The following is a 21,619-nucleotide window of genomic DNA, read 5'->3' as shown; positions in this document are numbered from 1 at the left end:
CGACGGGATCCGGAGGGTCGCTTTGTCTTTGTACATGCATTTGTCAACTCGCGAGAATATGTGATATTATGTATCTATAACCCCCCCCGCCCCCGCTAGCACTTCGATCCTTCGCATGGCATTGGGTTTCTCCTTAAATTATCCTGATGCTAGGGTTATTTGTATGGGAGATCTTAACCTAGTCATGGATGGGTCCCTGGACAGATTGAGATTAGATGACACGACAATTGGGGATCCCCTGTCTTGGCCCGCCTCCCAATTGGCGTTGTTTATGGGTGGTAGTGGATGGCTGGATTTATGGAGAGTGCGTCATCCGGAGACTAAAGGATATACCTGCCACTCATCCACTAGGCAATCTTTATCTCGCATAGACTACATATTCGGTTCTAGTAATTTGGCACTGTGGGTGGATAGTGTTGAGCACGGCAGTAGAGGGATTTCGGACCACAGTCCGGTTATCCTCAAACTTAAATATGGCCAATCATATAATAATATGCCCTGGAAGTTGAACCCTTTCTGGTTAAAATTAATGGACTCTAATGATAGAACGGTTGACCAGCTGAATTGTTTTACTTCAACTCACCCGGAACCCCAAAATCTTGGTTTGTTTTGGGATACTCTAAAAGCCTATTTAAGGGGGTGTTTGTCCTCCACAATTTCCTACATTAAAAGGGTGACGGCGGGGGAAGATGATGAGATAGAGCAGCGGCTGAAAGACTCGGAGGCTGCCTATATAACTAGTCAAACTAGTGGTAACAGGGCTGAGTGGCTTGCCTCTCAGAGGTTATATGTTCAACATGCAGACACTAAGTCAAAACGCAAATTATTCTTTACCCGTCAATCCTACTTCGAGCTAGGGAACCAGGCTAGCACACTCCTTGCCTTCTTAGTACGCCAACACAATACCTCCAATACTATACTACAAATCCGCACACTTGACGGCTCATTGGTATCTTCCACGGATAAGATACTTCAGTGTTTTCATGATTACTATGAGGCGCTGTATAAATCTGGTAGTGGTCTTGATGTCTTTGAGTGTTTGGATTATTTATCAGATATAGTGTTTCCTTTGTTGAGTCCAACCCAGCGGGCCTTTATGGACGCTGAATTTACCATGGAGGAAGTAGAACATGCTATGACGGATATGGCCACTGGAAAGGCCCCTGGGCCGGATGGGTTTCCTATTGAGTTTTACAAGAAATATTGTGATCAACTGGCACCACTCTTATTGAAGGTACTTCAGGAAATATGGGAGGGAGGATCTGTGCCCGAAACATTTTATGATGCAAATATTGTTATGCTCAGGAAAGAGGGGAAGGATCCTCTGGAATGTGGGTCATATCGTTCTATATCGTTGGTAAATGTGGATTATAAAATCTTTACTAAAATTTTGGCTACTAGACTGAACACAATCATATTAGACCTTATACACCCTGACCAGACTGGCTTCATGCCTGGAAAAAGCACCTCCATCAATATTAGACGGGTTCAATCAGTGATTCAGTATAGCTCCCTAGAAACAGATAATAACTGGGCACTAGCATCGTTAGATACAGCCAAGGCTTTCGACTCTCTCGAGTGGCCCTTTCTATCTGCGTGTCTGAGGAAATACGGTTTTGGGGACAAATTTCTAAGAGGGATAGATATACTATATATGAAGCCCAGGGCACGTATAGTTGTGAATAATGCCATTTCTGAGCCCTTTTCCCTTTACAGGGGAACTCGCCAGGGATGTCCTCTATCCCCGGCCCTCTTCGCCTTGGCAATACGCATAAGAACCTTTGATGGTATTAAGGGAATAAATATTGCGGATCGAGTGGATACCATCGGTCTCTATGCTGACGATATGGTGATATTTATGGACAAAGTAGAGGAAACGTTACCACAGGTGATAGCAACTATAGATAAATTCAGTAAATTCTCAGGGCTATATATAAACTGGGATAAATCTGCTTTGTTCCCTCTCTCACATACCCCGGCACCCTGCCTTGAAACTCTCTCGCCGCTTCCCATTTTATCCAGTTTCAAATATTTAGGTATTCACATGTCTAAATACAGCCAATTAGATCTGCAACTTAATATCTACCCACTATTAGATTTGGTTAGAATTAAATTTACAACCTGGAACAAACTCCCGCTCTCGGTTGCCGGCCGAATTAATCTAATTAAAATGATACTGCTCCCTAAGCTTAACTATTGCCTTCAGCACAGTGCCGTGCCCATTCCCAAACACTTCTTCGCGAGTTTAAACTCCCTGGTTACATCCTTTATATGGGGGAAAACTAGGCCCAAACTTAAATTGTCGACATTACAGAGGCCGAAGCAGGGGGGTGGGGCGGCTTTGCCGGATTTCTACTTATATTATCTCGCCGGCCAGGCCAAGGCGATAAATAAATGGATGCCTAATAATTCCCTGCCTAACTCGGAGAGCCATTTGCTCCATGGTGCCCGGGCTGATTGTCCACTGGGGTTTCTAGAACTAGAGAAAGTTAATGCCCCCCGTTTGCTGCAGTTGCACCGGCTGGCACGATCAATATGGAGACAAATTAAAAAAGTTACTGGATTTGTAGATGTAGTAGCTGAAATGCCTCTGTGGAATAATAGTTACTTTCCGGGACTATTGAACCATCCATCCACTAATTTTTGGATCTCGCATGGTGTTCTCTCGGTGAGAGATGTATATAACCAGGTGGTCTTTGCATCCTTTGTACAATTACAGAATACCCACAGTGTTCCGAGGTCTCAGTTCTTCCGTTATTTACAGCTAAGATCAGCCTTTCAATCACACATGCGGAGTATGGGTGTGGATCGAGCTATTTCATCCTTACCTTTGATAGGTATTCTCAACTCACAGGGCCCTCAAGGACTTATTTCCTCCTTATATACTTATTTGTTGTCCATGGGAGATGGGTTTACTATAAATTCCGTCAAAGGGAAGTGGGAGGGACTTCTTCCTGATGTATCAGGAGAAGAATGGGAGGATATTTTGGAGTCCCCAACTAAAGTCTCTCCCTCAATTAATAATAAAATGACTCAATTATATATTCTATATCAGTCTTATTTGACCCCGGTGCGGCTTTTTAAAATGGGCCGCCTCCACTCGTTGGATTGCTTGAGGTGCCATTCAGGTGATGCGGATTTCATCCATATGATTTGGAAATGCCCTGTTATTCTTCAGTATTGGAGGGAGGTGACGACTTTTTTAACATCCTTATTGCTGATTCCTGTCCCACTTGAACCACTGATCTGCTTATTTGGGGTGTGGGATGCGGAAGCTTGGGATCATTACACCGGAATATTTCTACGAGAGTCACTTTTTATGGCACGAAAGGTGTTAGCATTACGATGGATGGGTGGTTCTTGTCCATCTCTCAGAGCCTGGGTTGATCTGGTGAATTCGATTATCCCGTATGAGCGTACACTATATCAAAACAGAGGATGCCCAGGCAAATTTGAAAAGATCTGGGGTAGATGGAACTCCTCTTATAATACTTTATAGTCTTCGTGGTCTGGGGGGCATCACTTACAGGGTGAAATCTGTATTAATTCTCCTTTTGGCGGCGCATTATTGTTATTGTTAAGTTAATGTAGTTAAATGTTGTATACTAGGTGATTTATAAGACGTCAGTGATTTAACATGCACAGTTTGTTACTTTTGCAATACTTTCAGATATAACGATGCATGACACCTATCTGTATTTCATACTGTTACTGATAATGACAAATGCAAACGTGTGTATTGTGTAGTTTATTCTGGAATTAACAAAACGAATTAAAAAAAAATAGTTTGCCACAAAACCGAGTGCTCTCTAATATCATCAGGGAGCTCATCGTTACCAAGCTGGATCAGAGCGCACAGTGACACCCGAGGGCTCAACTGTTGCTCCAATTGTACATTGGCAAAATGGGAGACCCCACAAATCCAATTCACAATGTACCTCCCTCTCTTCTGGGCAATTGTAGCTTGAGCAATCTTATACATGTTCTTCCCTTCTCACCCCATATAATTCTTCTAAACGCTGCATTTAATTAATATCTTGTTGTGACAATAGCAGCGGAATAGCTAGGAATAAGTATAGCAACTTTGGAAAGATGACCATTTTAATCAAATAGCATCTACCTGAATTTTGTGAGTTTTTTGATGCGAAACAAGATTTGATTTCCTTTTAAAATATTTCTCACATTTTAAACATGAAAATGGCATCTCCAATATGTGAGTTCTCTGATGTTTAACAAGATATGATTTATCTATAAAACATTTCCCACATTCTGAACATGAAAATGGCTTTTCCCCCGTGTGAGTTCTCCGATGTGTAATAAGATGTGATTTATCTTTAAAACATTTCCCACATTCTGAACATGAAAATGGCTTTTGCCCAGTGTGAGTTCTCTGATGCTTAACAAGATGTGATTTCTCTATAAAACATTTCCCACATTCTGAACATGAAAATGGCTTTTCCCCTGTGTGCCTTCTCTGATGTGTAACAAGATCGAATTTACGTCTAAAACATTTCCCACATTCCAAACATGGAAAAGGCTTTTCACCAGTGTGAGTTCTCTGATGTCTAACAAGATGTGATATTTGATTAAAACAACTCCCACATTCGGAACATAAAAACGGTTTCTCCCCTGTGTGAGTTATTTGATGTTTCACAAGAGTTTTTTTCAAACTAAAACATTTCCCACATTCTGAGCATGAAAATGGCTTTTCACCAGTGTGAGTTCTCTGATGTGTAACAAGATGTGTTTTATCAATAAAACATTTACCACATTCTGAACATGAAAATGGCTTTTGCCCTGTGTGAGTTCTCTGATGTCTAACAAGATGTAATTTCTGATTAAAACAATCCCCACATTCGGAACATAAAAATGTTTTTTCCCCTGTGTGAGTTCTCTGATGTCTAACAAGAATTTTTTTCTCACTAAAACATTTCCCACATTCTGAGCATAAAAATGTCTTCTCCCCTGTATGAGTTTTTTGATGTGAAACAAGATCTAATTTCCTTTTAAAATATTTCCCACATTTTAAACATGAAAATAGCTTCTTCCCTGAGTGACTTCTCTGATGTGATTGAAATCTTGATTTAGTATTGTAACATTTCCCAGATTGTGAAGATGAAAATGGTTTCTCCCCTGTGTGAGCTACTTCATGTTCATCAGTACTTTTGGGGTTTTTGTTATCCATATTTTCTTTTAATGAAGTAGAAGAAAGGACCCGTTTAAAAGGATCAGATGATAGATTTTTCCTAAGAAGGGCTTGAGGTATATCGGTGATAATTATATCTACTTCATATGTATCTGATATGATACCTTGATCCCCTGCTGCAAAATCTGAAAATATCAGATGTCCCTCTGAGCTCCTGGTACCGTCATCTGCCAAGAATAAAATTATTTGTCAATAACACTGCATTGAAATTATATTAATATTTATATTATCTATATAGACTGACTAAGACAGGAGACTACTACCCAAGGAATAGATGATTATGATGTTAGGCCACCAGGTTGTGCTTTTTCAATATTTTCACATCTCTGGTGAAGCCGTATTCTCTGTAGGTTCTGGTTTCACTTCACCTGTCAGCAATCATTTGCAGTTTCATGTTCAGTGGACCCTTATAAATTTAACTACAAGTCAGTGCTATTAAATAGTGTTCATCTCTCATACACTCCCTGACATGTATATACTTGCATCTAGCACAGAGCACAGAAATGTGGTCACTTAAAAATAAGCAATGGCTTTTATGCAAGTGTAGGTTTTGTATTTTTTTTTAAAGAAACTAAGCGATAGATACAAGATATGAGAAGTTTTTTATACTATTTTATATGTATTGGAACTCAACAGAAAGCATTGGATTCCATCATGAATATGGGAGCACTGGGGATCTGAAAATGAATTTGCAGCAGTGTCCTCTGTAATCCATGGTTCACAGTCGTTGGTTCTTTCAAAGATCACCTAGCTTACAGGTAACGGACACCTTTGTGCACAACAAACTAACGCATCGGGTATTCTAGAATATGTATGTATGTATGTATGTATGTATGTATGTATATAGCAGCCACATAGCAGGGTCGGACTGGCCATCGGGCACTTCTGGCAAATGCCAGAAGGGCCGGTGCCAGTAGTGGGCCGCTCGATCCGCCTCCGACTCACCTCCCCGCGTCACATTCAACTATACCGGTGTACAGTTGAATGCAGTGATGGAGAAAAGAGCGTCTACAGACGCTCCCTCTTCCATCATTCTCCGCTCTGCCTCTGACACTGCGGGTGCCCGATGACGTCATATCATCATGCACCTGCTGTGTCCTGCTGCACAGACTGCAGCCGCTGAGACAGGAGCAGGAAGCAACGCGGGGCACGAGGAGAGGTGAGGAGAGTTTTTTTTTTTTACTGGACTGTGGGGCCATTCTCGAGGGGGGGAGGAGGAGGAGAGCTGCAGGCTGTGCTGTATACTACTGCGTGGGCTGTGCTGTATATAGTACTGTGTGGGCTGTGCTGTATATAGTACTCTGTAGGCTGAGCTGTATATAGTACTCTGTGGGCTGTGCTGTATATAATACTGTGTGGGCTGTGCTGTATACTACTGTGTGGGCTGTGCTGCATATAGTACTCTGTGGGCTGTGCTGTATATAGTACTGTGTGGGCTGTGCTGTATACTACTGCGTGGGCTGTGCTGTATATAGCACTGTGTGGGCTGTGCTGTATAGAGCACTGTGTGGGCTGTGCTGTATATAGTAGTGTGTCGGCTGTGCTGTATATAGTGCTGTATTGGTTGTGCAGTATATACTATAATAATAATAATAATAATAATTTTATTTATATAGCGCCAACATATTCCGCAGCGCTTTACAAATTATAGAGGGGACTTGTACAGACAATAGACATTACAGCATAACAGAAATACAGTTCAAAACAGATACCAGGAGGAGTGAGGGCCCTGCTCGCAAGCTTACAAACTATGGGGAAAAGGGGAGACACGAGAGGTGGATGGTAACAATTGCTTTAGTTATTCGGACCAGCTATAGTGTAAGGCTCAGGTGTTCATGTAAAGCTGCATGAACCAGTTACCTGCCTAAGTATGTAGCAGTACAGACACAGAGGGCTAATACTGCATAAAGTGTATGAGAACATGATGCGAGGAACCTTTTTTTTTTTTTTTTTTTTTTATTATAAATAGGCCACACAGGGATCGTTAGGTTAATGCATTGAGGCGGTAGGCCAGTCTGAACAAATGAGTTTTTAGGGCACGCTTAAAACTGTGGGGATTGGGGATTAATTGTATTAACCTAGGTAGTGCATTCCAAAGAATCGGCGCAGCACGTGTAAAGTCTTGGAGACGGGAGTGGGAGGTTCTGATTATTGAGGATGCTAACCTGAGGTCATTAGCGGAGCGGAGGGCACGGGTAGGGTGGTAGACTGATACCAGGGAGGAGATGTAGGGTGGTGCTGAGCCATGGAGTGCTTTGTGGATGAGGGTAGTAGTTTTGTACTGGATTCTGGAGTGGATGGGTAGCCAGTGTAATGACTGGCACAGGGTAGAGGCATCGGTGTAACGGTTGGTGAGGAATATGATCCTGGCTGCAGCATTCAGGACAGATTGGAGCGGGGAGAGTTTTGCAAGAGGGAGACCGATTAGTAGAGAGTTACAATAGTCCAGACGAGAATGAATAAGTGAAACAGTCAGAGTTTTTGCAGAGTCGAAATTAAGAAAAGGGCGAATTCTAGAAATGTTTTTGAGATGCAGGTAAGAAGAGCGAGCCAGTGATCGGATGTAGGGGGTGAATGAAAGGTCAGAATCAAGGATGACCCCAAGGCAGCGGGCATGTTGCTTTGGAGTAATGGTGGAACCGCACACGGAGATGGCAATGTCAGGCAAAGGTAGGTTAGTAGAGGGAGAGAACACGAGGAGTTCAGTTTTTGACAGGTTTAGTTTCAGATAGAGGGAGGACATGATGTTAGAGACAGCGGTAAGACAATCACTGGTGTTTTCTAAAAAGGTCGGTGTGATATCGGGAGCAGAAGTGTATAATTGGGTGTCGTCAGCATAGAGATGGTACTGGAAACCAAATCTACTGATTGTTTGTCCAATAGGGGCAGTATACAACGAGAAGAGTAGGGGGCCTAGGACTGATCCTTGAGGAACCCCAACAGTAAGGGGAAGGTGAGAGGAGGAGGAACCAGCAAAACATACAGTGAAGGATCGGTCAGAGAGATAGGAGGAGAACCAGGAGAGAACGGTGTCCTTGAGGCCGATGGAGCGGAGCATAGTGAGGAGGAGCTGATGATCCACAGTGTCGAATGCTGCAGAGAGATCCAAGAGAATTAGCATGGAGTAGTGACCATTAGATTTAGCTGTTAGTAGGTCATTAGAGACTTTAATGAGGGCAGTTTCAGTAGAGTGTAAAGAGCGGAAGCCAGATTGAAGAGGGTCGAGAAGAGAGTTATCTGAGAGATAGCGGGTAAGACGGGAGTGGACCAGGCGTTCGAGGAGTTTAGAGATGAAGGGAAGATTAGAGACAGGTCTATAATTAGCGGCACAGTTTTGATCGAGGGATGGTTTTTTAAGTAATGGATGTATGATGGCATGCTTAAATGAGGAGGGAAAAATACCGGAAGTGAGGGAAAGGTTGAATATTTTTGTTAGGTGAGAGGTGATAGCCGGGGAAAGGGACTGGAGGAGATGTGACGGAATGGGGTCACTGGTGCAAGTGGTCGGGCGAGAAGATGCAAGGAGCCTGCTTACTTCTTCTTCTGTAACTGCTTCAAAGTCAGAGAGTGAACTAGATGCAGTGGGGGAGGGAGGACAGTGCATGGTATGAAGAGATTGGGAGATGATTTCCTGTCGAATGTGGTCAATTTTTTCTTTGAAGTAATTGGCCAGATCGTCAGCACGGAGATCCGTGGTTGGGGCCTGCTCTCTTGGGTTGAGTAGGGACTGGAACGTGTCAAAGAGACGTTTAGGGTTATTGGACAGGGAGGTGATGAGGGTGTTGAAGTAGGTTTGTTTGGAGAGGTGAAGGGCAGAATTGTATGTCTTTAGCATGAACTTATAATGGATGAAATCTTCGGGTAGATTAGATTTTCTCCACAGACGTTCTGCGCACCTGGAGCACCGCTGCAGGAAACGTGTTTGCAGCGTGTGCCACGGTTGTTGCCGTCTGTGCCGAGTTGTTTTATGTATAGGAGGAGCAGCTTCATCCAGAGCACTTTGCAGGGTTTCATTGTAATGCTTCAATGCAGAATCAGGACATGAGATGGAGGAAATAGGGGCCAATGAGGACTGCAAGTTCATCATAAGTTTCTGGGTGTTAATGGCCTGTATGTTTCTATAGGTGTGGAAGGTGGGGGTGACCTGAGCGGGATGGCAGTTCTTGATAGAGAATGAAAGAAGGTTATGGTCAGAGAGCGGGAGAGGGGAGTTTGTGAAGTCATCCACTGAGCAAAGTCGGGAGAAGACCAAGTCAAGGGAGTTTCCATCTTCATGTGTTGGAGAGTTAGTATGCTGCGAGAGGCCAAAAGAGGAGGATAGAGATAAAAGGTGAGAAGCAGATGGGGAGAGGGGAGAGGCAATGGGGATGTTGAAATCACCCATGATAAGGGTGGGGGTGTCACAGGAGAGAAAGTGTGTTAGCCAGGTGGCAAAGTGATCCAGGAACTGATGAGAGGGGCCGGGAGGACGATACACCACCGCCACTCGCATGGAGAAGGGGACGTAGAGTCTGACCACATGGACCTCAAAGGAAGGGAATACTACTGTGAGGGCAGTGCTGTATATACTACTGTGTGGGCTGTGCTGTATATACTACTGTGTGGGCTGTGCTGTATATACTACGCGGGCTGTGCTGTATACTACTGTGTGGTCTGTGCTGTATACTACTGTGTGGGCTGTGCTGTATACTGCTGTGTGGGCTGTGTTTACTACGCGGGCTGTGCTATATTATGTAGGCTATGCTATATACTATGCGGGTTGTGCTATATACTATGCAGGCTTTGCTATATACTATGGGGAGTATATTATATTCTATGGGGGAGGCTGTGTTATATGCTATGGGGGGCTGCATTATATTCTATGGGGGCAACATTATATATTATGGGGAGGTGAGCTGTATTATATTCTATAGGGGGTTACATTATACTCTGGGGTGGCTGCATTATACTCTGTGGGGTGGCTGCATTATATTCTGTAGGGTGGTGGTTGCATTATACTCTGGGGTGGCTGCATTATACTATATGTGGGCTGCATTATACTGTATCGAAGACTATGGGGAATACGTTATACTATATGAAGAACTATGGGGTGCATTATACTTGAAGTGAATTCTACTACATGGATGACTATGGCAGTGCATTATACTATACGGAGCACTATGAGGAGTGTATTATGCTATATGGAGGACTATGAGGAGTGTATTATACTATGTGGAGGACTAAGCAGTGTTTTTTAATATATGGAGGACTATAGGGAGTGTGGAGTGTATTATACTATATGGAGGACTGTGGAGCACATTATAATATATGGAGGACTATGGGGTGTATTTTACTAAACAAGTAAAATGCTGCATATTCAGATTGTTTTTGCTGGAACAAAAATCATTGTTCTCAGCAGCATATCGCCGATGTAAACTGTAGCACAACGTGGGCAGCGGATGCAGTTTTACAACGCATCCGCTGCGTATTGTGATGAGTGGGGAGGAGGGAACGGAGTTCCGGCTGCGCATGTGCGGTCGGAAATGGCGGTTCTGACGGACAAAAAAACGTTACATTGAATATTTTTTTGTCACGGCAGACCGCTAAAACACGACGCATCCGTCGCACGACGGATGCGACGTGTGGCCAATCCGTCGCAATCCGTTATCCAAAGTGTATGGCAAAAAACGGATCCTGTGGGCACATTTGCAAGATCCGTTTTTTTTGCCATAACGACGGATTGCGATGGAGGCAAAAAAATAGAAGTGTGAAAATAGCCTTAGTGATCTATATTAGTGATCGTTCTGTCCCATCATTATTCCTCAGCTGGTGGAAAGAGGTCGGGAAACAAGTGTTGAACAACTTCAGTATTGTCGATCAATCTCATTTAGCGGCCTGGACTCAGCGCTTGTAAATACAACCCGAAATGCTTCTGTGTGATTTGCAATATGTTAGCATTTGAGGCCCCATTTTAAACTTTGCCTAGGGCCCCACTTTGCCTAAAACCGGCCCTGCCTACAAGTGTACAAAGATATTATACAGTCACCATGTGACAAGTGGGCCTGTGTAACTTCAAATGCTAGGGCTGAATTTTAGTCCCAGTCCGGCCCTACCACATAGCATATAGCACAGGCCACGTAGTATATAGGAGCCATGTAGTATATAGCAGACAAATACTACGTGGCCTGTGCTATATACTATTTGGCTGTTATATACATACATACATATTGTAGAATACCCGTTGCGTTAATACAGGCTACGCAGTATATAACAGTGGCCACGCAGTATATAACACAGCCCAAACAGTATATAACACTGCCCACATAGTATATAACACTGGCCACGTAATATATAGCACAGCCCATGCGGTATATAACACAGCCCACATGGTATCTAACAGTGGCCAGGTAGTATATAGCAGTGTGGGCACCATATCCCTGTTAAAAAAAATAATTAAAATAAAAAATGGTTATATACTCACCCGCCGGGATCCAGCGGAGCTGTCCCGATGCGCGCGCGGCTCCCGCCATCTTCGGTTCCCAGGATGCATTGCGAAATTACCCAGACCACTAAGTCTTCTGGGTAATTTCGCAAAGCATCTCTGGGAACGGAAGATGGCGGCAGATGCGCGAGCCTCGGTGGACTACGGAAGGTGAGAATAGCAGGATATTTGCTTTTTTATTATTTTTAACATGACATCTTTTTACTATTGATGCTGCTTACTGCATAGGCAGCATCAATAGTAAAAAGTTGGGGACACACAGGGTTAATAGCAGCGTTAACGGAGTGTGTTACCCGCGGCATAACGCGGTCCATTAATGCTGGCATTAACCCTGTGTGAGCGCTGACTGGAGGGGAGTATAAAGCGGGCGCTGGGCACTGACTGCAGGGGAGTAGGGAGGGACTAATTCTCGGCCGGACTGTGCCCGTCACTGATTGTTCGCGGCAGCCAGGATAGGCAGCTGGTGAGTTTAATCAGCAATGCAGGATTTACGTGACGGAAGTTGGAGACTGACAGAAAGACAAACAGAAAGACGGAAGTACCCCTTAGACAATTATATAGTAGATGAATGTAAACAAAGATGTCATTTTTATTCACGCTATTTACAGATCACCATAAATCATATCATATTGTACATGTTGCTACAATTACAGGGACACAACATATGTCCATATTTACTGTGATGATTTTGTATAATTTTTGAAAATTATTTTATAGTTAGAAATCTCTGGTGATTACTTTTCAGCACTTTAACCCCTTCCCGACCTTTGACGCCACGTAGGCGTCATGAAAGTCGGTGCCATTCCGACCCATGACGCCTATGCGGCGTCATGGAAAGATCGCGTCCCTGCAGATCGGGTGAAAGGGTTAACTCCCATTTCACCCGATCTGCAGGGACAGGGGGAGTGGTAGTTTAGCCCAGGGGGGGTGGCTTCACCCCCTCGTGGCTACGATCGCTCTGATTGGCTGTTGAAAGTGAAACTGCCAATCAGAGCGATTTGTAATATTTCACCCATTATAACGGGTGAAATATTACAATCCAGCCATGGCCGATGCTGAAATATCATCGGCCATGGCTGGAAATACTAATGTGCCCCCACCCCACCCCACCGATCGCCCCCCCAGCCCCCCGATCTGGCCGGTACACTGCTCCGGCTCCCCTCCGCCCTGTGCTCCGCTCCCCCCCGTGCTCGTGTCCGCTCCCCCCGTGCTCCAATCACCCCCCCGTGCTCCAATCACCCCCCCTGCACTCCGATCCACCCCCACCCCGTGCTCCGTTCCACCCCCCCGTGCTCCGTTCCAGCCCCCCGTGCTCCGTTCCACGCCCCCCGCGCTCCGTTCCACCCCTCCCGCGCTCCGATTCTCCCCCCCGTGCTCCGATCCCCCCCCCCCTATCATACTTACCGATCCAGCCGTGGTCCCGTCCGTCTTCTCCCGGGCGCCGCCATCTTCCAAAATGGCGGGCGCATGCGCAGTGCGCCCGCCGAATCTGCCGGCCGGCAGATTCGTTCCAAAGTGCATTTTGATCACTGAGATATAATCTATCTCAGTGATCAAAATAAAAAAAATAATAAATGACCCCCCCCCTTTGTCACCCCCATAGGTAGGGACAATAAAAAAATAAAGAAATTTTTTTTTTCCACTAATGTTAGAATAGGGTTAGGGTTAGGGGTAGGGTTAGGGTTAAGGTTAGGGCTAGGGGTAGGGGTAGGGTTAGGGGTAGGGTTAGGGTTAGGAGTAGGGCTAGGGTTAGGGCTAGGGTTAGGGTTAGGAATGTGCACACGTATTCTGGTCCTCTGCGGATTTGATAAATCCGCAGTGCTAAACCGCTGCGGATTTATGGCGGATTTACCGCGTTTTTTTCTGCGCATTTCACTGCGGTTTTACAATTGCGATTTTCTATTGGAGCAGTTGTAAAACCGCTGCGGAATCCGCACAAAGAAGTGACATGCTGCGGAATGTAAACCGCTGCGTTTCCGTGCAGTTTTTCCGCAGCATGTGTACAGCGATTTTTGTTTCCCATAGGTTTACATTGAACTGTACACTCATGGGAAACTGCTGCGGATCCGCAGCGTTTTCCGCAGCGTGTGCACATACATTTAGAATTAGGCTATGTGCACACGGTGCGGATTTGGCTGCGGATTCGCAGCAGTGTTCCATCAGGTTTACAGTACCATGTAAACATATGAAAAACCAAATCCGCTGTGCCCATGGTGCGGAAAATACCGCGCGGAAACGCTGCGTTGTATTTTCCGCAGCATGTCAATTCTTTGTGCGGATTCCGCAGCGTTTTACACCTGTTCCTCAATAGGAATCCGCAGGTGAAATCCGCACAAAAAACACTGGAAATCCACGGAAAATCCGCAGGTAAAACGCAGTGCCTTTTACCCGCAGATTTTTCAAAAATGGTGCGGAAATATCTCACACGAATCCGCAACGTGGGCACATAGCCTTAGGGTTAGGGTTGGAATTAGGGTTGTGGTTAGGGTTAGGGGTGTGTTGGGGTTAGTGTTGTGGTTAGGGGTGTGTTGGGGTTAGGGTTGTGATTAGGATTATGGCTACAGTTGGGATTAGGGTTAGGGGTGTGTTGGGGTTAGTGTTGGAGTTAGAATTGAGGGGTTTCCACTGTTTAGGCACATCAGGGGTCTCCAAACGCAACATGGCGCCACCATTGATTCCAGCCAATCTCGTATTCAAAAAGTCAAATGGTGCTCCCTCACTTCCGAGCCCTGACGTGTGCCCAAACAGTGGTTTACCCCCACATATGGGGTACCAGCATACTCAGGACAAACTGCGCAACAATTACTGGGGTCCAATTTCTCCTGTTACCCTTGTGAATCTAAAAAAATGCTTGCTAAAACATAATTTTTGAGGAAAGAAAAATTATTTTTTATTTTCACGGCTCTGCGTTGTAAACGTCTGTGAAGCACTTGGGGGTTCAAAGTGCTCACCACATATCTAGATAAGTTCCTTGGGGGGTCTAGTTTCTAAAATGGGGTCACTTGTGGGGGGTTTCTACTGTTTAGGCACACCAGGGGCTCTGCAAACGCAACGTGACACCCGCAGACCATTCCATCAAAGTCTGCATTTCAAAAGTCACTACTTCCCTTCTGAGCCCCGACGTGTGCCCAAACAGTGGTTTACCCCCACATATGGGGTATCAGCGTACTCAGGAGAAACTGGACAACAACTTTTGGGGTCTAATTTCTCCTGTAACCCTTGGGAAAATAAAAAATTCTGGGCTAAATAATTATTTTTGAGGAAAGAAAACGTATTTATTATTTTCACGGCTCTGCATTATAAACTTCTATGAAGCACTTGGGGGTTTAAAGTGCTCACCACACATCTAGATAAGTTCCTTTCAGGGTCTAGTTTCCAAAATGGGGTCACTTGTGGGGGGTTTCTACTGTTTAGGCACATCAGGGGCTCTGCAAACGCAACGTGACGCCCGCAGACCATTCCATCAAAGTCTGCATTTCAAAACGTCACTACTTCAATTCCAAGCCCCGGCATGTGCCCAAACAGTAGTTTACCCCCACATATGGGGTATCACCGTACTCAGGAGAAACTGGACAACAAATATTGGGGTCAAATTTCTCCTGTTACCCTTGGGAAAATTAAAAAATTCTGGGCTAAATAATTATTTTTGAGGAAAGAAAACGTATTTATTATTTTCACGGCTCTGCATTATAAACTTCTATGAAGCACTTGGGGGTTCAAAGTGCTCACCACACATCTAGATAAGTTCCTTTGGGGGTCTAGTTTCCAAAATGGGGTCACTTGTGGGGGGTTTCTACTGTTTAGCCACATCAGGGGCTCTGCAAACGCAACGTGACGCCCACAGAGCATTCCATCAAAGTCTGCATTTCAAAACGTCACTACTTCACTTCCGAGCCCCGGCATGTGCCCAAACAGTGATTTACCCCCACATATGGGGTATCAGCGTACTCAGGAGAAACTGGACAACAACTTTTGGGGTCAAATTTCTCCTGTTACCCTTGGGAAAATAAAAAATTGCAGGCTAAAAGATCATTTTTGAGAAAATAATTTTTTTTTTTATTTTCATGGCTCTGCGTTATAAACTTCTGTGAAGCACTTGGGGGTTCAAAGTCCTCACCACACATCTAGATTACTTCCTTTGGGGGTCTAGTTTCTAAAATGGTGTCATTTCTGGGGGATCTCCAATGTTTAGGCACACAGGGGCTCTCCAAACGTGACATGGTGTCCGCTAATGATTGGAGCTAATTTTCCATTTAAAAAGCCAAATGGCGTGCCATCCCTTCCGAGCCCTGCCGTGCGCCCAAACAGTGGTTTACCCCCACATATGGGGTATCAGCGTACTCAGGACAAACTGGACAACAATATTTGGGGTCCAATTTCTCCTATTATCCTTGGCAAAATAGGAAATTCCAGGCTAAAAAATCATTTTTGAGGAAAGAAAAATTATTTTTTATTTTCATGGCTCTGCGTTATAAACTTCTGTGAAGCACCTGGGGGTTTAAAGTGCTCAATATGCATCTAGATAAGTTCCTTGGGGGGGTCTAGTTTCCAAAATGGGGTCACTTGTGGGGGAGCTCCAATGTTTAGGCACACAGGGGCTCCCCAAACGCGACATGGTGTCCGCTAACAATTGGAGCTAATTTTCCATTCAAAAAGTCAAATGGCGCGCCTTCTCTTCCGAGCCCTGCCGAGTGCCCAAACAGTGGTTTACCCCCACATATGAGGTATCGGCGTACTCGGGAGAAATTGCCCAACAAATTTTATGATCCATTTTATCCTACTGCCCATGTGAAAATGAAAAAATTGAGGCGAAAAGAATTTTTTTGTGAAAAAAAATTACTTTTTCATTTTTACAGATCAATTTGTGAAGCACCTGAGGGTTTAAAGTGCTCACTAGGCATCTAAATTAGTTCCTTGGGGGGTCTAGTTTCCAAAATGGGGTCACTTGTGGGGGAGCGCCAATGTTTAGGCACACAGGAGCTATCCAAACGCGACATGGTGTCCGCTAACGATGGAAATAATTTTTCATTCAAAAAGTCAAATGGCGCTCCTTCCCTTCCGAGCCTTACCATGTGCCCAAACAGTGGTTTACCTCCACATGTGAGGTATTGGTGTACTCAGGAGAAATTGCCCAACACATTTTAGGATCCATTTTATCCTGTTGCCCATGTGAAAATGAAAAAATTGAGGCTAAAAGAATTTTTTTGCGAAAAAAAAGTACTTTTTCATTTTTACGGATCAATTTGTGAAGCACCTGGGGGTTCAAAGTGCTCACTATGCATCTAGATAAGTTCCTTGGGGCGTCTAGTTTCCAAAATGGGGTCACTTGTGGGGGAGCTCCAATTTTTAGGCACACGGGGGCTCTCCAAACGTGACATGGTGTCCACTAAAGAGTGGAGCCAATTTTTGATTCAAAAAGTCAAATGGCGCTCCTTCCCTTCCAAGCCCTGCCGTGCGCCAAAACAGTGGTTTACCCCCACATATGAGGTATCAGCGTACTCAGGACAAATTGGACAACAACTTTCGTGGTTCAGTTTCTCCTTTTACCATTGGGAAAATAAAAAAATTGTTGCTAAAAGATAATTTTTGTGACTAAAAAGTTAAATGTTCATTTTTTCCTTCCATGTTGCTTCTGCTTCTGTGAAGCACCTGAAGGGTTAATAAACTTCTTGAATGTGGTTTTGAGTACCTTGAGGGGTGCAGTTTTTAGAATGGTGTCACTTTTGGGTATTTTCAGCCATATAGACCCCTCAAACTGACTTCAAATGTGAGGTGGTCCCTAAAAAAAATGGTTTTGTAAATTTCGTTGTAAAAATGACAAATCGCTGGTCGAATTTTAACCCTTATAACTTCCTAACAAAAAAAAATTTTGTTTCCAAAATTGTGCTGATGTAAAGTAAACATGTGGGAAATGTTATTTATTAACTATTTTGTGTCACATATCTCTCTGGTTTAACAGAATAAAAATTCAAAATGTGAAAATTGCGAAATTTTCAAAATTTTCGCCAAATTTCCGTGTTTATCACAAATAAATGCAGAATTTATTGACCTAAATTTACCACTAACATGAAGCCCAATATGTCACGAAAAAACAATCTCAGAACAGCTAGGATCCGTTGAAGCGTTCCTGAGTTATTACCTCATAAAGGGACACTGGTCAGAATTGCAAAAAACGGCAAGGTCTTTAAGGTCAAAATAGGCTGGGTCTTGAAGGGGTTAAGAAACAAAAACAAGAAATAGACCATAAACGGGGATCACCCAAGGCAATGGATTGAATATAGAAAATACAATCTTTATTGAAATAACACTTATGGACAAACAAATGACCACATGGCACACAATTAAAAACATTTAAAATTGGTCACGCATAGGACCTATAAACATAAACAAGTGGCCCATAATAAAGCCCTCCTCCTTGTACGATCCCTCCCAAAACACTCTATAACGGCTATTAATAATGTGTATAGTATGGGATGTCTGCATGAACAGCACTACAAAGGATATCAGGTGAAATACCCATACCTTAGGACAACATTCTATCCAATAGGAGTTATGCACCAGTTAATGAGTACCTGATAACAGCTGTTCAAGTCCTATATACAGCCAGGGGGGGTATCGACAGGAGGAGCAGAGACCCGACGCGTATCATATAGACCTGGTTGGATCCCCTTTCCTTTTGTGGTGCCCCCGCTTCAGTTACTAGGTACTTTTCAGCACTTATAATGCTCTGGCATGATATCTGTATATAACGTTATATTATGCATGTAGAGAAGAATGGTTTTGAGGTTTTTAGGCCGGTGTCACACTAGCGAGTTTTACGGACGTATGAGAGGTGCAGAAAATACGGATTGCACACGGTACAATGATTCTTTATGGTCCAGCTCCTATCAGCCTTATTTTACTGATTCGTATTATACGGTCTTCTACGGCCGTAGAAAATCGCAGCATGCTGCGTTTGTCACCGTATTGCGCAAAAAAAAATGGCCAATTAAAGTCTATGGGGCGATAAAAATACGGATTACACACGGACCAGCAGTGTGACTTGCGAGAAATATGCAGCGGTGTTCTATAGAAAAGCCGGTAATTCAATTGCCGGCTTTTCCTATCTCCTTCACAAATCCAACATAATATGAGACATGGTTTCCATACAGTAAACCATCTCATATCCCTTATTTTATTACATATTCCTCTTTAGTAATGTAAGAAGTGTATGTGTGTCAAATTTGGTGGCTCTATTAAATTAAAGGTTTAAATCGCGGAAAAAATTGCCATGGGCTCCCGCACAATTTTCTCCGCCAGAGTGGTAAAGCCAGTGACTGAGGGCAGATATTAATAGCCTGGAGAGGGTATTATTCAGCCACCCCAGAAAAGGCACATCTGGAAGATGCGCCTATTCTGGCACTTGGCCACTCTCTTCCCATTCCCATGTAGCGGTGGGATATGGGGTAATGAAGAGTTAATGTCACCTTGCTATTGTAAGGTGACATTAAGTCAGATTAATGGAGAAGCGTCAATTATGACACCTATTCATTATTAATCCAATAGTATTAAATGGTTAATAAAACACACACAATATTACAAAGTATTTTAATGAAATAAAGATACAGGTTGTTGTAATATTTTATTATATTCTTAATCCACCTGAAGACCCTTGTCACCTGAAACAAAGTTAAACAAAACAAACAACAATATTCCATACCTTTCGTCGTTCTGTCTTGTCCCACGTTGTAAATCCATCTGAAAGGGTTAACTAATTTTACAAGCAGAAGCCTGCTAATGCAGCCGCCCCTGCCTGTAAAACCCCGGGGAATGAATGGAATGCAGGGGAATGACCTGTAGTTACCTCGAGTCGCGGTGATGTGCCCTCTGCTGGATGTCCTCATATGAACTCGAGCATGGGAACTTTTCAGAATATTTTCCCACGCTCGAGATCATATGAGGACATCCAGCAGAGGGCACATCACCGCGACTCGAGGTAACTACAGTACTTTCCCCTGCAATCCATTCATTCACATATTTTTACAGCCACAAGCACAGCTGCATTAGCAGAGCTCATGGGTGTAAAATGATTTAACCCCTTCAGATGGATTTACATCGTGGGACGTGACGGAACGACGGAAGGTATGGAATATTGTTGTTTGTTTTGTTTAACTTTGTTTCAGGTGACAAGGGTCTTCAGGTGGATTAAGAGTATAATAAAATATTACAACAACCTGTATCTTTATTTCATTAAAATACTTTGTAATAATGTGTGTGTTTTATTAACCATTTCGATGTTTTTAGCCAGGGGGGCCAATAACCATGGACCCTCTCCAGGATATTAATATCTGCCCTCAGTCACTGGCTTTACCACTCTGGTGGAGAAAATTGTGCGGGAGCCCACGTCAATTTTTTCCGCGATTTAACCCTTTAATATAATAGCTAGAGCCACCAAATTTGACACACATACACTTCTTACATTACTAAAGAGGAATATGTAATAAAATAAGGGATATGAGATGGTTTACTGTATGTAAACCATGTCTCATATCATGTCAGGTTTGAGAAGGAGATAGGAAAAGCCGGCAATTGAATTACCGGCTTTTCTGCTAACTAGCGCTGTATGAAATATTATATATAGATATATATATATATATATATATATATATATATATATATATATATATATATATATATATATATATATATATATATATATATACAGTTAGGGCCAGAAATATTTGGACAGTGACACGAGTTTAGTTATTTTAGCTGTTTACAAAAACATGTTCAGAAATACAATTATATATATAACTAGATGGCAGCCCGATTCTAAAGAATCGGGAGTCTACAATCCATATATACTTTATTTATTCAAATGTAAGAATAATACAATTAATAAATAATAGTAAGAAAGAACAAAAAATGGCTGCACTCACCAGCTCTTGACAATTCTTGTTATTTAAGGTACAGTTACACAGGATCCATGAACATGCTTATGAGGGGAGGGATGAAAGACATCAGACGACAACTTTGCGTGTTGTGGCAAATGCCACAACAACGGTTCTTTGCTTAGGAACAATAATGTAAATAATAAATAATATGTATCAATAACTATGTATATTGGTATGTTCTATGACATTTTAAAATATTTCATTATTATGTGGAAAGGCTCTTAGTACCCATACTGGCGCATACTTGTGTGCCCATCAGGTATTTTCACAGTAATTTTACATCTGATGGGTTGGTATGAAACGTTTTTAATCATCTCTTGGGCTTAGCTAAGCCTTCATTTTAAATAATTCTAATAGGTACAACAGAAATAAAAGCCTTTTTGTGTACCCAAATTTTTTGTGTTTATTTTTACAGAAGTGTAAAATTTAAGAAATCAACGTTCATAGTACACCGATGGGCTAATATAAGCATGCCCATCAACTACATCACGGTAGCTCTTACGTGCGGCATCGGCGTCTTTTTGCTCTGCATTATTAGTATACTTTCTATCAGACCTAATCTTACGTGCGCCATCAGCAGCTTTGGGCTCTGTGTCATTAGTATCCTTACTATTAGAGCTCATGTTGGCTAAGCTAAACAGCTTTAAGCGTGGTGGTGGCAAACAACAGGTTAATAAGAGGCAGTGTCAGGTAGTAGGAATATAGCCAGTTAATAATAGGCAATAGTTCTTTGCAGGAATGCAGATATTAATAAATAGGCAGTTTATATTGCAGAGAAATTGCTGGGCAATAATGGACAATGTCCTTATGTGGCAAATAATAGAGCAATATACCCAATGTGGCAAAGAAGAGGTTAATAAACGGCAGTCTCTCAGTATAACAGTCAGTGAATAATAGGCAGTATATGGAGAAAACACCAAACAAAAGTTCAAAATTGGTGTGAAAATGTCACTGAACCACTTCACAACTAAATATATATAGTTTTGGTAAATGGTATTA

General features: G+C 43.0%; 2 protein-coding genes across 2 annotated transcripts in view; both read right to left on the bottom strand.

Moving 5' to 3' along the window:
- Positions 1-3,977: 3,977 nt before the first annotated feature.
- LOC138664091 (zinc finger protein 84-like) overlaps positions 3,978-21,619 on the bottom strand; it is a 76,109-nt gene continuing 58,467 nt past the window's right edge. Inside the window, exon 8 of the mRNA XM_069750520.1 lies at positions 3,978-4,995. Within this exon, the coding sequence (XP_069606621.1) occupies positions 4,106-4,995 (890 nt within the window). The 3' untranslated portion in view covers positions 3,978-4,105. The remainder of the gene's footprint in view (positions 4,996-21,619) is intronic.
- Positions 5,242-21,619, bottom strand: part of LOC138664086 (oocyte zinc finger protein XlCOF8.4-like) — a 30,139-nt gene continuing 13,761 nt past the window's right edge. The window contains exons 7-8 of the mRNA XM_069750516.1: positions 20,606-20,737; positions 5,242-5,373 (exon numbers count right to left, since the gene is read on the bottom strand). Coding sequence (XP_069606617.1) covers positions 20,640-20,737 — 98 coding nt within the window. The 3' untranslated portion in view covers positions 5,242-5,373; positions 20,606-20,639. The remainder of the gene's footprint in view (positions 5,374-20,605; positions 20,738-21,619) is intronic.

The sequence above is a fragment of the Ranitomeya imitator genome, chromosome 2 (assembly GCF_032444005.1).
Source record: "Ranitomeya imitator isolate aRanImi1 chromosome 2, aRanImi1.pri, whole genome shotgun sequence".
Lineage (NCBI taxonomy): Eukaryota > Metazoa > Chordata > Amphibia > Anura > Dendrobatidae > Ranitomeya > Ranitomeya imitator.
The sequence above is the reverse complement of the archived record's forward strand: the minus strand, read 5'-3'. Positions and strand labels throughout refer to the sequence as shown.